General features: G+C 41.6%; 2 protein-coding genes across 3 annotated transcripts in view; one reads left to right on the top strand and one right to left on the bottom strand.

Annotated features, from left to right (window-relative positions):
- ANKS3 (ankyrin repeat and sterile alpha motif domain containing 3) overlaps nt 1–14,308 on the top strand; it is a 33,630-nt gene extending 19,322 nt beyond the window's left edge. For both annotated transcript variants that reach the window (XM_075179403.1, XM_075179404.1), the window contains exons 6-17: nt 172–307; nt 2,463–2,618; nt 3,693–3,827; nt 3,910–4,004; nt 5,151–5,309; nt 7,111–7,235; nt 7,647–7,788; nt 8,146–8,318; nt 8,590–8,669; nt 9,572–9,658; nt 12,583–12,673; nt 13,877–14,308. In XM_075179403.1, the coding sequence (XP_075035504.1) occupies nt 172–307; nt 2,463–2,618; nt 3,693–3,827; nt 3,910–4,004; nt 5,151–5,309; nt 7,111–7,235; nt 7,647–7,788; nt 8,146–8,318; nt 8,590–8,669; nt 9,572–9,658; nt 12,583–12,665 (1,371 nt within the window). In that variant the 3' untranslated portion in view covers nt 12,666–12,673; nt 13,877–14,308. The remainder of the gene's footprint in view (nt 1–171; nt 308–2,462; nt 2,619–3,692; nt 3,828–3,909; nt 4,005–5,150; nt 5,310–7,110; nt 7,236–7,646; nt 7,789–8,145; nt 8,319–8,589; nt 8,670–9,571; nt 9,659–12,582; nt 12,674–13,876) is intronic.
- Nucleotides 13,117–16,175, bottom strand: part of LOC142097513 (glucagon receptor-like) — a 45,079-nt gene continuing 42,020 nt past the window's right edge. The window contains exons 12-13 of the mRNA XM_075179405.1: nt 15,583–15,624; nt 13,117–14,777 (exon numbers count right to left, since the gene is read on the bottom strand). Of these exons, the coding sequence (XP_075035506.1) occupies nt 14,706–14,777; nt 15,583–15,624 (114 nt within the window). The 3' untranslated portion in view covers nt 13,117–14,705. The remainder of the gene's footprint in view (nt 14,778–15,582; nt 15,625–16,175) is intronic.

The following is a 16,175-nucleotide window of genomic DNA, read 5'->3' on the forward strand; positions in this document are numbered from 1 at the left end:
ACCAATAGAAGTTCTCTCTCGTACAAGGTAGACAATGAAAGTAGAGATCTGATTGGTTGCTATAACTTAGTGCAAACTTTTGAACAAAGTTGGAGAACAGCTGAGAGTCCCCTTCCTGCAACCTGAGCTGAGATCTGAAAGTATCTGGTTTAAAGGTTTTCTCGTGTTTAGGGGGTCAAGGTGACCGAGACAGACCAGAACGGAGATACTGCCCGAGCGCTAGCGGCAAGATACGGTCACTCTAGGATAGTGTCGCTTTTGGACTCTCACCGCGTCAGGGGATCGCGGACACACAGCAGAGGATCAGGTAACACTCTGCTTTTATTTGGCCAGTTATGTACAAACCTAATACAATTAGTTGATTTCTTGTTATAACCATCTAATGACATTGTTCTTCTCCAATCCTCAAAACTCTGTGTATAAATGTGTGCAATGAAATATTACGAACATTGTAATTTCATAATAAAAGCATCCTTCATTTTGGTAGTATTTAATGTTTTTACTCTTAATTCTTTTCTTCTGTTGTATTTTGGGTTACACTAGTGACGGTGTCCTGTGATTCGCCTCTTTCTGTAACTGCTGGGCCTTCCCCTATGTGTCCAGTTGCGTCCTAATCGTGGCTGAGTATTGCACTGATGTCTGGCAATCAGAAAATAGCTAACAGTGCCCTACTGGTAGAAGGGAATTGGATAATTATCGGGCATCATCGGCAGTTTATATAGCGCCACCAACAGCGCATCGCTGTATAGAGAACTCGCTCACATCAGCCTCTGCCCCATTGGAGCTTACAGTCTAAACACACACACACACACACACACACACACACACACACACACACACACACACACACACACACACACACACACACACACACACACAGACTAGGGTCAATTTGATAGCAGCCAATTAACCTACCAGTACGTTTTTGGAGTGTGCTATCCACTAGGCTGCCGTGCTGCCCGACTGCATGACTTTAAATGCAGGTGGTAAGGAGCCACTATATGCAGGTGGTAAGGGGCCACTCTGGGTTTTCATCACCTACACTTACAGGTTCCCATGTGGATCAGGCCTCTGAGTGCCGGATCTCTCCAACCTGACCACCCAGATGGCTGGCTGCGGTTGAAGGTGGTCCTGTGGGATGACACTTGGATGACAAGTGTCATCCAACAGGATGGATAACATCCCCCCCTCCCCCTCTGTTTAGTTCATGGTAAACAGATACCTGCAGAGGCTAACCAAAGTACTAAAGACAAGCGGCGTTATGACTGAACAATACCTAATTAAATAAATTAGATGAGCCACCTACCACCCAACTTATTAGATGAGTCAAATGTCTTTAATCCACACTTTCTGAAGCATACCAGCTGCACACGGTGGATATGGCTATTCAGTAGGCTGAATTAATATTCATGGGAATGTAGTCTATCAATTTGCTTGGAACCAGCACCTCATGACTATTAAGCATAAAAGCAGTGCCTCAGAAATATCAGTGGTCCCTAGCAAACTGATGGTTTTAGCCCATGAAATAATGCTTTGATTGTGGATGACACACGCTAAGGAAACAGCAGATCTGTACATTATACACAGGATGGTAAGAAATTGCCCTTTACAAAGCAGCATTTTCTGCCACCCGGTACAGAGAACATCATTGAGCCGTTCAGTTGATTTGACTTCAATGTTTTTTATACAATCACCAAGGACAATTTAAACTCTTGCATGAGTTGCTTCTATGCCCTAGTCATTGTGCTTTATGCAGCTCTTACAATGCTACAGACGGTTTTGCTGCCAATCTTCTACAGTAATAAATTAATGTCCAGCTCTGCAAATCTTTTTTCAGATCTTCATTTAATAAACAAAAAAAAAAAGGCCTGGTTGCATTATCTTGTTAGGCACAATTATGTGCTAGATATAGATATTTTTTGGGGGGGTTTTATATCGCTTGCTTCATTTTTTTATTTTATTTTTTTGTGGACCTTAAGGAACCTGCCCACATTCACCTTGTCATACCCTGTCTCCCATTGTGTCTCACATGTCTTGCCTTTAGGCCGCACAACCACTGTATTGTATTGTGAGATGATTATCACATCTTGCTTTCACATGAGAGGCATTATGGGTGAAGAGAAGGCAAATACAGGAACTGTACTAAATAGTGAGCTCTAGTAGCAGATTTACTCGCCCTATCATAGAAATTAGGTAAACTCCTATAAAAGAATATTTTACACATTTCCCTTAATATTTACAGGGGACAAATACAAAGGGAAAATTTAAGATAAAAGGGTTGGTGTTCCTCTTTAACAGTTGTTACAATTATATAACATGGGGCGCAGCGTGGTTTGTTTGTATTTTATTTTCTGTGAATGTGTTCTCCAGCGTCTCCGGTAATATGGTTGTGCTGAGGTCATTAATAACTGGCACACCAGGTAGTGTATCTGTATTGTTAAATAAAATCGTAATTTTTCCAGCACATCACGAAGAGCAGAGCTCATCGGATGAATCCACTGCTACCCGCCAAAGACCAAAACACCAGCGCAAGGCCAAAGGTCCCAGTATTCATGACGGTCCCCAAGCTTTGGCCAAGATAACAGGTGGTGGAGGGGGAATCGGCCAGCCCAGCTATGGTGAGTACAGGGGGTCGCGTCTGGGGGAGATTGCTGCCTTACAAACATATAATCCCAAGCTATTATCGATCAATTCATATTGAGAGAGGCCCACTGTCCATGATGCAGACAATGTGCGTTCACATACTGAAAAAAATTACAGATAATTGGAGAGCAAATATTAAGATAACAGAAACGACCTGTTAGATAAACAAAGTAATATTTCCTGGTGCGTGAGCATTAAAATCTCTTCATAGGGTTTTGATACACAGTCAATGACCATTTTATTTCAATTGTGCAACTGAATGACTAGTCTACACGATATATACAATATATAGGTACTGGAATCCCCCTATGTATTTTATATTTAGGAAACTTGTTGACCAATGTGGTCCTTTTATTTTTTCATGTAGTTTTCTTTATATATCGGGGTACATGGACACTTGGTCACATAAACAACATGGCATGATTGACATGTATGGTAAGCCCTAATCGCTGAACTCATTCCTGAATGTCAATAATTAGGGGAATTACCCCCTATGAATGGGAATGGGAACAAGGGTAGCATCCATACTGTTTTGTAATTCTACCTGAAAATGAACCGACGCACCTTAGTTAATGAGAATCTTTCTAAGGCACAGGGGTAGATTTACTAAACTGTGGGTTTGAAAAAGTGGAGATGTTGCCTATAGCAACCAATCAGATTCTAGCTATCATTTATTTAGTATATTCTACAAAATGACAGCTAGAATCTGATTGGTTGCTATAAGCAACATCTCCACTTATTCAAACCCGTAGTTTGGTAAATATACCCCAAAGTGTGAAAGTGTCACAATCTTGCTGTGTACTATTTATATCTCAAAGATCTGGTCCTGGAGGAATAGAGACCAATTTTACTGTAAGGGGAAAATTAAATTTACAGGTATTATTTATGAAAACCCAAGTACAAACTAACTCTGATCAGGATCGCTTACTATTCTAAAAACCCTGGTCACTATGCAGGTGTTTTACATATGACAATTTTGTATATTAGGTTTGGTTTTTCAGTATGTAATTGTCTGGTTTTTTTTTTTTTCTTTTCCCTGACTTCTTCAGGTCAAGACCCTCCTCAGGGATACATCACGTTTAATGACCTAGACTATGATACTGGCGGGTCTGATGAGCTGCATTATCGCGATGTCACCTCCCCCATCAATGAGCGCGATGTGGAGAGCAACGGAAGCAGCAGAGGTGGGTAATGTCAAGGTTTTAATTAAAATGGGATATGATGCTTCTCTGTATAATACATGTTTAACAGTCTCATGTTTTTCAGAGGAGGGGGACACTAGTAAACTTCGGAGCAGTAGCAGCGAGGGCATATGCATCACCACAGGCGTGAGCAGTGAGGCCTCTCTGGAGAGCAATGAGGTACACATGCCCTGGCAAGCTCGCCAATACTCCTTGCTTTGGTTGGCAATTCTAAATTCTTTGTGTTGTACTGAAATATGTAAATATATATATTATAATATAGTATATTATACAGATACATTATTGACTCAACAAATTGCTAATCGTCAGCTTAGAGACAGATCTCCAGCAGTTTGTGGAGAGGGTTGTATTCGGGCCATACACCCAACACTTGTTTCACCAGCAAGTGACCGGCTTCTTTTGTGGACCAAGTTCACTGTATTCCTATTAACAACTCTGCTCTGGGGAATTGTGGTGATGCTTCTCATACAATTACCAGTGCTCGTTTACAGATCCCTGGATAGACTGATGACAGAAAGATGTAACACTTTGAATGGCTGCGTTCCACAGTGGTGGTTGGTGTTCTGTAGAACATTCTACGTTTTGTAGGTTCCTGAACGACAGCCCTGGCACTATAACTGCATTATTGTATTGCACTTTTACGGACTGTTAATTATGTATCAATAAAAGTGATGTTTTAATCATGTGACACAGGAGGATATTTTCTTTCGAAGGCGGCTGGGTACAGACTACAGAATTTTTCGACCAATGTGTTATCTACAATGATTGTACCAATGACTGGGGAGGGGAAAACAAGTCCCGATCAGCATGCCGATTCCTAATCACTAAAATAATAATAATAATAATCGCTATACATGATTTACCCTCGGATCTTTGCTCTTCATCTGTCATAACCATCGGCTGAAAAGATTGTGACTCTGTAAACTCTACGGAGATCCTGATTGTGAGTGCGTACACACTGCAGGATTGGAACAAGATTTATAGTTCTGCTGAACAATCAAATGAAATGCCGATCGGTGCTTTGGACCAACATTCGTTCATTGTTTGATTATACACACTAATGTGATATTGGCTTGAATTGGTCGTTTATCACTCGATTGACCCAATAGTCGGCTGAAAAAACTGTAATGTGTACCCAGTCTTACCCTTGTTCCATGCCTTGTAGAGCAGCACACTGTTTTGACACATTGTGTTTCGCCTTTTGTTAAACGCCTAATCTGTTGTCCGCTACAGCGTTGTATACATTTGTCTTGTCTGTACACACAACTTGCAGCTTTAGCAAAAGTTTTTTTTTTTTTTCTTGAGGACTCTGACCCTTCCTTGGAAACTGCCAACAGAAAGGCCGCCAAATCATTCTCCAAAGGCAGACAGCGCAATGGGGATGTCCACACTCCAGGGATCCCACGTTGCAAGGTCTCAAACTCCACGACCGATCTAGATGTTCCCCCTTACACAGGACCCAAGGTAACCATTGTAGGGTCAGCACAAGACTCACTGCTGGTATGATCAAGCACCCAGTCTGCCTGAACTTGTCTGTGATCATTTGAGCCGAGCATTGGACACCGTGGTGGCTCTTTATTACCGAGAAGAGTGACCACTGTGTTCCAGTGTAAGTCATGTGCCGGGGATGGATTCTCCTGTATTGTGTAATGTGTGAGTGGCTGAGCTAAAGACTGCAGTCTTGGCTGTACGAGTATTCTCTACAATGTCTGTATACACAAGAACTGGCCACTGACTGGTGCTCTTGGGTTTTATGTGCCGGTGAAACAGCCTGTAAGATGTGTGGGAAATGGTCAGAGAAATTGACCTTGTGCTTTTTTTTAAAGAAAAATTCTACCCAAGTCAGCGGTGGAAGTGGAATGTATACGGTGGTATGTCATACTACCACTTCTCCTACTGCCCTCATTGTAACACTATCACGTTCCATTCAGTTACATTATATATACATACAGTGGTAGAAGTGGGGTGTATACGGTGGTATGTCATACTACCACTTCTCCTACTGCCCTCATTGTAACACTATCACATTCCAGTCACTTACATTATATATACATACAGTGGTAGAAGTGGGGTGTATATGGTGGTATGTCATACTACCACTTCTCCTACTGCCCTCATTGTAACACTATCACATTCCAGTCACTTACATTATATATACATACAGTGGTAGAAGTGGGGGTGTATACAGTGGTATGTCATACTACCACTTCTCCTACTGCTGTCATTGTAACACTATCACGTTCCAGTCACTTACATTATATATACATACAGTGGTAGAAGTGGGGTGTATACGGTGGTATGTCATACTACCACTTCTACTGCTGTCATTGTAACACTATCACATTACAGTCACTTACATTATATATACATACAGTGGTAGAAGTGGGGTGTATACGGTGGTATGTCATACTACCACTTCTCCTACTGCTGTCATTGTAACACTATCACGTTCCAGTCACTTACATTATATATATATATATATATATATATATATATATATATATATATATATATATATATATATATATATATATATACACACATACACACACATACATACATACAGTGGTAGAAGTGGGGTGTATACGGTGGTATGTCATACTGCCACTTCTCCTACTGCCTTCATTGTATCACTATCACATTCCAGTCACTTACATTATATATATATATATATATATATATATATATATATATATATATATATATATATATATATATATATATATATATACACACACAGTGGTATGTCATACTGCCACTTCTCCTACTGCCTTCATTGTCAAAGTCCATTCGCCCACATTTTCCATACCACCACTCCTAAGTTTACACTTCAACCATTGACCCAAAACTAAAGTTGAAAAAAATCCATACTTTGCAGGTGGCCAATGGCTGTAACCTGTTTCACACTGCACCTTTTTTCTACCCTTACTGCTTGGCCTGTTTCAGTGGGTGCCTGCATGAGTGGGTAGGTCACGGGGGGGGGGGGGGGGCATTGACAGTCACTGTGTAACCCCAAAAGGCACCTGCAAGGTAAGTATATTGAATTTTTGGATTACCTGCCACTCCACCAAGAGCTATATTTTATTTTTGGGTGGTATTACCTCAATCAGCATCCACTCTCCAATATAACTTTTTTTTTTTTTTGGGGAGGATGATTAAACCTAAAAATGGTTGAAGTTGTTTGTGACTTCCACTATTGTGGAAAGGGACTGAATGTATTTAATGTCTCCAGATTACATTATTCTTCCCTCCCCCCTCTCTTTAGGACCTTGCAGAGCTGCTAGAACAGATCGGCTGCACCAAGTACCTGCCTATCTTCCAGGAGCAGGATGTAAATCTCCAAATCTTCCTGACCCTTACCGAAACCGACCTGCGGGAAGTGGGCATCACGTGAGTGCCATACAAAGCCTGGTGGTGCGGTTCACTGGCCATGGTGCTCCCCGTGCATAGGATTTGGGTGTGGACCTATTCTCAGAGTTCAATACATACTGTTTACTATAAAACTTGTATATCAAGGGTACATTTCTGATATACTTAGGGTAGCCAATTTTGTGGACAAAAGTATGGTCTTTTCCTGTCTATTATGTTTCTTCCCCATTAACTAAAATTTGCACCAAGTTCAAAATGTATTGGCCAGTTGGCATGCCCAACTATGAACCCTACATAATCCGTTCATAAAATGGTGTGTTGGACATTTGTTTTTTGTTTTTTTAGTTGGGTAACTATTTAAGAGGTAACTACACCCCCTTCTGCCCCTGAGAATCTCCCCTGATTTATATTTACTTTGTTACTATCTCACAGCTTGTTTGGGCCAAAGAGGAAAATGACTTCGGCCATAGCTCGTTGGCACAGTTCTGCCCGCCCTCCGGGAGGTGCTCTGGAGCAGGCCTACGCTGACCGCCTAGAAGCAGAGATGCAGGAACTAGCCATACAGCTGCATAAGGTAAGGGTTGTGACATGTGGCAGGACGTTATGGTCATCCTTTAAAGCTGGAAGCAATTTTTATGCAAGGACACGCTTTCTGCTTTTGCATGTGGTGCTCAAACACCGCAGCTTTCTTTTAACCCTGCTATTTAGAGTTGACTTGCTCCACTCTAATTCTTTCCGCACACTTTAAATTTGCCAGCCCTGCAGCACAACATGGCTTTGCCAAGTTGCAAAATTGCATCGTCTAGATGGATTTACTTCTCTCTATCGGGCCCTATGCGCTTCTTTTGTCCTTGATATAGGTGAGTAAAAGTAACTATCTTCCCCTCATGAAACTTGAAATGAAAATTCTATCTATCTCTTTTCTGGACAGAAGTGTGAAGAGACGGAGCTTTTGAAAGGACAGGTTGCCCAGGAGAGGGAGCTCAGAGCTGTGGCTGAGAGCTGTCTCATGGAGCAGGACACAAAGTGGAGATCCATTCGCTGCCAGCTGGAGGCCACGTGCAATCAGGCTACTGATGCCCAACGGACAGTAGCCAAGCTCAGGTAATTGGCACCTTCACCGTAAGACCTGACTGTCGATGATCTTAAGTATAATGTGAATAGGCAAAATTGAATATGCGATCCATAAACTCAAGTGAGGAAACTTGAAAATGGTTGTATACTTGTTTGGCCTTTATCGAACACTAACATTTGACCAAAACATCTTTCATCTTCTCTGGTTACTCAGTAAGACGAGCTCTGCAAAATGTATGACTGTAAGATCCATATTGTTTTAGCATAAGGTCGATAACAACCTACTGCTCTTTTGTCACAGGAATTGCCAGGAAGAGCTCTCACATTGGTTGGGCAAAGTTAACCCGGCAAGAACCGGGACACCTGTCTTCAGACCAACAGGTACAAGGTGGTGGAAGAAGGGCAGCAGACAGGGACTCTGATGACTGAGCTGTACAGTAAATAATTGACTGTATACATCTTTTTTTTTTTTTTCCTGTGTTGACCAAACATTCAAGATGAATGACAGATCTTTGTAGTGACCATTTCTTCCCCATCATACCTGTGATGTACACTGTTCCAAGAGCAAACGCAGAATAATCATTGGGGGTATTCCACATGCACTGCTTAACCACAAAATTGCACCCTATTTATCAGAATGCAGCCTATCAATTCATTGGGCATCATTGATCTCACTGAGGCACCTCAAGATCAAATATTCATGAGGCACTAGATCCTAATGAACCCATAGGAGGCATCATCACCATTTATTTATAGAGCGCCACTAATTCCGCAGCGCTGTACAGAGAACTCGCTCACATCAGTCCCTGCCCCATTGGAGCTTACAGTCTAAATTCCCTAACACACACACAGACATTGACTAGGGTCAATTTGATAGCAGCCAATTAACCTACTCATGAATACTGGTTCGGAAAACATAATGGCTGCCCACACTGTGTACAGGCAATTGGTATTTTTAAAAGCAATCTATACATGGCTACAGAGAGCAAGTCTGCTTTAAGTAGTTAAAAGAAGTATACAGTGTTATGTTTCCCCCACCTTTGACCATCGCTAACGACCAAGATTTGGTTTAAAGGATATGTCTCACATACTGTAAACTTTTTTTTTTTTTTTTTTTTTCCCCCCTTTACATTCCTGTATTCAGGTGACATTATTATTTCAGTTTCTAATTCTAGTTTTTATGGTCAAGGTCTTTGGCCAATGCGTTGACATACATATACCAAGGTGCATAATCTGTAGATTATAGGGGACTGTGATATTTTTACCTGTATTTTTTTTGTTAGGATCTCCAAGAAATAACGACTCCTCGTTGAAGTCTATGAGCATGCAGGAGCTCTCCACTGCACTGGAGGAAAGCACTGTGGTACTAGGTAAGGACTGGGTACTTTGTAGTGGTATGAGCATCAGACTGTGACCTATCTGTGACTTGCTATCCCATTTGCATTCGTTATTGTAGGACTGAAAGCAAGTATGCCTCTTTAAAGGTGTTAAAATGAAATAATTTATATTTCTACTGCATCCATTGGGGTATAGTTTAGGGGATCCAGGCGTGTGGGTACTTTTCAGAATCTTAACAGCTGGCCATAGCTTCTCCCCCTCTATACCCTTCTCTTGTTAGGCCTTCAGTTAGTTTAGTGCTCCAGTGTGGCAGGAGAAATCGCCCTCTGCTGTTTCAGCTTGATGAACTCTCCAGGTTTATGTCCTGGGAGGTATTTCTGAGGGTATCCTGTTTGGTCTGGAGTTTCACAAAATTATTAGTCAAGCGACAGGAGGAAAAAGTGCTTTCCTTCCCATTAATGCTCCAAAGCCTAAGATGTCCAGGTTTTGCTCCTTTCGCTTCTCCGTCAGGTCGAGGAGTTGGCCCCCTAGGGGTGGTTAGCAATGTGGATGCTAGGCCTCCAGCAGCCATGTCTGCTGACAAGCTATCGGCATGACGGGTGTTCTAACCACGCAGAATTTTCTGTGGTGGGAGCCAGTCTACTCCTCTTCTGGGGTCAGTGGTTCCAGTCCACACCCAATGCTTGGGCGAGGAGAATCATGAACCTGATCATTTGTTTAGGCTGATCCTGAACCTCAAATTTTTAAACGCCCAGCTGCAGATGCCCAGAATAAAGATGGAGTCCTTTTTAAAGTTGGTAATTTACAGCATAGAACAGGAGGAGTTCATTGTGCAGTCAAGTTGATGTGGACATGATGGCATCTCTGTTGAACCACAAGGTGGAGCTCTACTGATCCAGGGCCAGAGATCCTCGGGCTGTCTTGGTAGACGCCATATCCCTGGTGTTTCCATCAGGTTTACCAGTTCCCTCTGGTAGCCATGCTTCTCAGGGTCTTGGAGGTGAAGAGCGAAGGCATTCTGGCTATTCTGGAGGCTTTCAGATTGGCCTTGAAGGACCTGGTGCACAGACATTTATTATGTGGCGGTGGGTCAGTCGTGGCGCCTGCTGCTCAGACTACACCCGCTAAGTCCAGGACTGTTTTTCATCACGGTTTAGACATCTGACTTTAACGGTGTGGCTGTAGGAGCAATGATCCTTCAAGCAAAAGGCTTGTCTGACCACGTGGTGCAAACTGTGCTTCGGGCTCGGAAGCCATGTGCGGATAAAAAGTATCATGTCGTCTGGAGGCCTTATATTGCCTGTTGCGAAAGGAAGGGGTTACCTACCTCTTCTCTTTTTGTCTTCCAAGTTACTTGCATTCTTACAGGATGAGCTGGACAATGTCTTTTGCCTTAGTTCTCTTAAGGTTCAGGTGTGGGCTCTTTCTGTCTTTCAAAAAAAGATACTTTAATGCCTGATGTGCAGACATTCTAGTAGGGTGTGCTTCATGTAAAACCTCAATATGTTCCACCAGTGGCTCCTTGGAATTTAAACTTTGAATTGAATGCTTTGCAGAATTCCCCTTTTGAACCCTTGGACTCTGGACTTGAAATTCTATACAAGAAAGATTGTCTTCCTTTTGCCTATTTCTACAACAAGGAGAGTTTTAGAGCATTGTCATACCAATATCCTCTTGTAGTTTTCATGAGGATTGGATAGGGTGGGTCTTCAGACTAAACCTTCCTTCCTTCCTTCCTTCCTTTCTTCCTAAGATAGTGTCCAGATTCCACATAAATCAGGATATTGTCATCGCAGCTCTGACCAGATGATGTAAGTCTATGTAGGATGAGGCTTCTCTGCCTTCTGGTTATGGTCCGAGCTTTGCATTATGTGCATATTACCCAAGACATTGTGCAGGAATTGATGATCTTTTGGTCCTCTGAAGCGCACAAGAGGGGCGGACCAGCCAGTCTCTAAAGTTAAAATTGCTAAATAAATTACTGCTGTGATCCATCAGACATATAGTGGAGCAGGGCAGCCTGTTCCTGTGATCCTTTGGACTCGCGCCATCAGGTCACTGAGTGTCTCTTGGGTGGCACAGCATGGAGCCTCAACTGAGCAGCTTTGTCAGGCGGCTTCCTGATCCTCCGTTCAGACTTTTACCCCCATTCTGCAAATTCAATGTGTTTGCGTCTAAGGGTGCCAGTTTTGTGAGCAGTTCTTCGCACTGTTTTCGATCTTTCTTTTGAGCATTCCCACTCATGACAGAGGTTTTGGGATGTACCCAGTGTCCCCAAATGGATGCAGGAGAAAATAGGATTTTTATACTTGCTGCAAATCCATTTCTTAGTCCATTGACAACACCCACCCTTGATCTAGTTTCTCCTTTTGTTTGACCTTTTGTGTTTTGAGTTCAGGAGGAAGTTCTTTACTCTTTTCTGTTCATTTCTCTGTATTCATCTCCCTTTCTGTGGTGCTTGATAAACATCAACTGAAGGCCTAACAGGAGCAGGGTATAGAGGGGAGGAGCTATGGACAGCTATTAAGGTTCTTAAAATACCCGCACACCTAGGTCCCTATACTATACCCAAATGTATCCAGTGCAAACCCCCCCTTCAATGGACTATGAGAAATGGATTTAATGTAAAGACAATCTTCTTATCCTCTAACCTACTTGCTGCAATATCAATCTTGAGTCACAGACCAGTTGGTGACCTTGGAAAAGTACCAGACAGACACATTTTTGAATAAAAGTTCTAACAATTCTGTTTGCTGATGTCTGATACTAATGTATATAAACTAAAACTGTTGTTTATAGATGCTGGGAGAGCCATCTTAAAGACATAATGACTGTTTGATGGCACCAACATAAATATTTTTTTTTGTTATGTTTTGATATTATGGTTTTATATAATAAAAGGGTTGTTCTGATCACTTATGAAATTGTTTACTGCTGTTTCTCACAATATCCACAGAGAAGGCATTGAGGGCAGTCCAAGAAAACCTGGAAAAGATGAGGTCCTCAGATAAAGGTCGGCATAAATGGCCGGATCCATGAGCATTAAGGTAAGGAAGGAGAGCTGGATGATGGTCTGAGCTTCCCTTTACATTACTCATGTCATGCCTGGAGACAGAGGTAACCTGTCTGTCCTGCTCCAACTCACCCAGTACCAGTGATCTATGTACTGAGGCCCATTGTTTAGCAGAGAAAGGATGTCTGGGATTCCAATTATGTTCCATGCAGGATGTGAGCCAGCAGTACAATCGTAGTATGGAGGAACATGTACCCCGACCGTCTCATAATCCAATTTTCTTTAGCACTTTTGCTTAATAACTGAACAAACGCCTTAACATACAAGAAACTAGACCTTTGAAGACATGAGGTTACATGATTCTGTATACTAGTTTCATAATCTTTATAGGAGGCTGCCTGATCGTGTGTGTGTTCTTTCTCTGGTTGTTACATTATTTATTAATATTTCTATATAAACCAGTGTTGGGCAACAGGGGGTGCTCGCATCTCGGCCTTTTATTTAATAAATGTCTTCTCCATTTTGACATTTAGGTGCAATCATGAGACATTTACACATGATGTGTTCTGTAATGGGATAATGGTCTCTTCTCACTCAGTGACCAATAATTATCACTCATTGACTACTATTATGGGCAGTGTAAAGTGCAGTTCGGTGCTGTGGAAACAGGATTCTGTTAAATGTCACTTTACATATCTTCAGTGCTTCGCTATGTAATGTGGTGTCCCCACAAGTGACCATAGGCCACAGATGAGGCCCTTTAATCCATGATGTTGCCCATTAATGCTCTAAATTCCCCCCATTGATTTCTGAGTAATTTCATTTAGAACAGGATGTCTTAAGTCTCTGTGGAAGATAACCGTTCGGACTCTGAATACACCAGTTTTGTGTCGACAGAGATTGACTGCAAAGTCCCAGTCAAGTTGTTTTGTTTTTTTGTTTTTTTATGTATATTTTGCTTTGTTAAAGTCCAATCTCTGTCACAGCAGGTACAGTAAGTAGCTTGAAACACCCCATTTCTGTAGGTAACGTTGCCTTTTCTCTAAAATGACCTTGTGCCTCCTGGTCAGCACTTCTAATCAGTCACCAAAGTATTTCTGTATTGTTTGAAGGACATTATGTACTTTTTCTTTCTCTCATTTGCTTTCCACCTTTTTAACTTTGTTACTCATATTTTTGAGTAAAATAGCACACTACGCATATTTGTTTGTTTATTTATTTTTTTCCCCCTTTCTAGGATTCATTTTATTCATACCTCAGACGGTGGGTGAAACTCCACCCCGAAAATGTCCAATCCCAGCCGTGGTGTCCAAAGGAGCCCCCGCTTTCCTCGGCTCAGGTGACCAAAGGGAGTGAGTGCAGGGGGGGGCCTACAGGTGTCAGCGGGCGACGGTGTCGCAGGCAGACTGCAATTGTTGGTGATTTTTCTACTGAACGCTAACGGACGTTGCAGCAGCGAAGGCCGAAAGTCTTATTGCATTATAGTAGATTATGTAATAGGGACGATCCACTGGCCCATCTTAGTGGAAGGGGTAACCAGCTGCGTGCTTGTGGTTTTAAACTGTTTTTAAATGATGCGGAATGATCCATTGATATTCTGCCTGTGGCAGATTTTACAGAAGCAGCGCCATAGTCTTATGTACTCACAATAAAACATGTACATATGTGATTTCGGGCTTGGTTTTATTTATTCTGTTCTGCTTGAAGAATACTTCTTTTCAGCTGCCTTGATATAGAAGTAGGCAAACACAATAAGCCCAGGTATCTCCAATTATATACCGGTGCGTCTTAGAATAGTCCTTGGGCTTCTCATGGATATCCATGCTGACCAGTCAGTCATCTTGATAAATGAACCCAGGACGGACCTCTGGAGTGACGGCTTTGTGGTAACATTGGCTGTCGTAGTGTTTGCTTGACTTTTTGGAAAAGTTGTGTTGCTGCCTCTTATCAGCAGAGAAAATCTATACCTTGGCCTCAAAGCATAGATAACATGGTGACTAATGGCTTAACCCAGAGTTCCATGGTATTCCAATAGGCTCACATTAAGAGTCCGGTGATAGACCAGGTCACCGTTGGCACAGCATGGCTGTCCTATTTGTTTTCCACATCTGCCATTTCTTCTGGATCTCGTACTTCACCTGGGAGAAGAAAGTAAAATTAGGACAGCTGTGAAGCATAATTACTTGTTAGTTTTGCAATTGCAGTATATATGGATGCTCTGCTACAGCCAGTAGCAGAATGGATCGATTGTATGAATTTTAATGTCCTTGCTTTGTACACTTTTTTTGTATCCTTTTCAACTTGAAAGAAGCCGTTACACTAACATAAGTAGGTTTATTTAATAAAAGTGTCACTTGCAAGTTCTATCCGGTCTTGATTTATTATTTTATTGATTTCACTCAAAATGTTGCATATTTTCTGTCTTCTCATTGGTAGCAAAATAATGTATATATTTGTGTGTGTGTGTGTGTGTGTGTGTATGTGTATGTGTGTGTATATATCTATATCCAAAGACAATCTTGCAGAAATCCAAATTAATTAGGTGTCCGTTTTAGAGATTCAACCAATACTGCTAAAAAAATTGGTAACCAGCTTGATCCCTCTTACAGTATTCTCTGGATACGTCACAAATAAGTGCATTGGACACCATTATATAAGAGCAGAGTTATCGCTAAAGGCAACGGATATAAAAAAAATCTGCTTTGACAGTAGAATTCTCTGAAGGTTGAGTTACTTTTAACTCAATGAGAGAAACCAAATTCTGAGATTACATATGTGTTTTATTAGTTGCTCTGATCCTTTATTATATAAAACCTCTCGGTGGATTGTATAGAAGTATTTCACCCTATACAAGGCCGTGTGTATTCTGGACTCCTGGAACACAAGGCTGCTGTTGTAATGAAAGGATCATCAACCGTTGATGGCGATTGTAAACAAACTCACCTCTTTATTAGCGAAGCAGTACAGCACAGCGACTAGAAAACCCTGTAAGAGACAGTAACAGGCGTTAATGACCTTTGATGGCTTCTGTGGTGTAGCTATAACATCATGATGACCGACATCCACACTAGCTGGGTGAGGAAATTGTCAATCTGCTCTCTAGCTCTCACTTAATTTGTCATGGAAGGTAGTCCACTAAATGACCAGCACTGAGCCAGTTCAACCTTCAAGTGAACGAAGAATTATTTTATGAACCAGTTCTATTTTAACATACTTATTCACAAAGTCTTGAACAGAGACGATCAAGTCTTTAACTAGATCAATTGTTTAATGGGTAAAATTGATACTCTCTACAGAGAATAGTAATTAGGCTGGGTAGTCTTCTTTTTAGTGTTTCTTAATAAAATGTAATCTCCTAGTTGTTAAAGGGTGCTCTCTATAACGTTCATTCAAAACACTATGAATACTCTCTTATTGTTGCCTGACACTACAATGCAGAGCTGCCATGTGGCATCCAAGAGTTAATCTCTGGTTTACACAGTCCCTGTCAAGTTGGTTTAATAATGAAGGGAAAGTGCTGTGCAGTTTGCTGCTTC

The sequence above is a fragment of the Mixophyes fleayi genome, chromosome 7 (genome assembly GCF_038048845.1).
Source record: "Mixophyes fleayi isolate aMixFle1 chromosome 7, aMixFle1.hap1, whole genome shotgun sequence".
NCBI lineage: Eukaryota > Metazoa > Chordata > Amphibia > Anura > Limnodynastidae > Mixophyes > Mixophyes fleayi.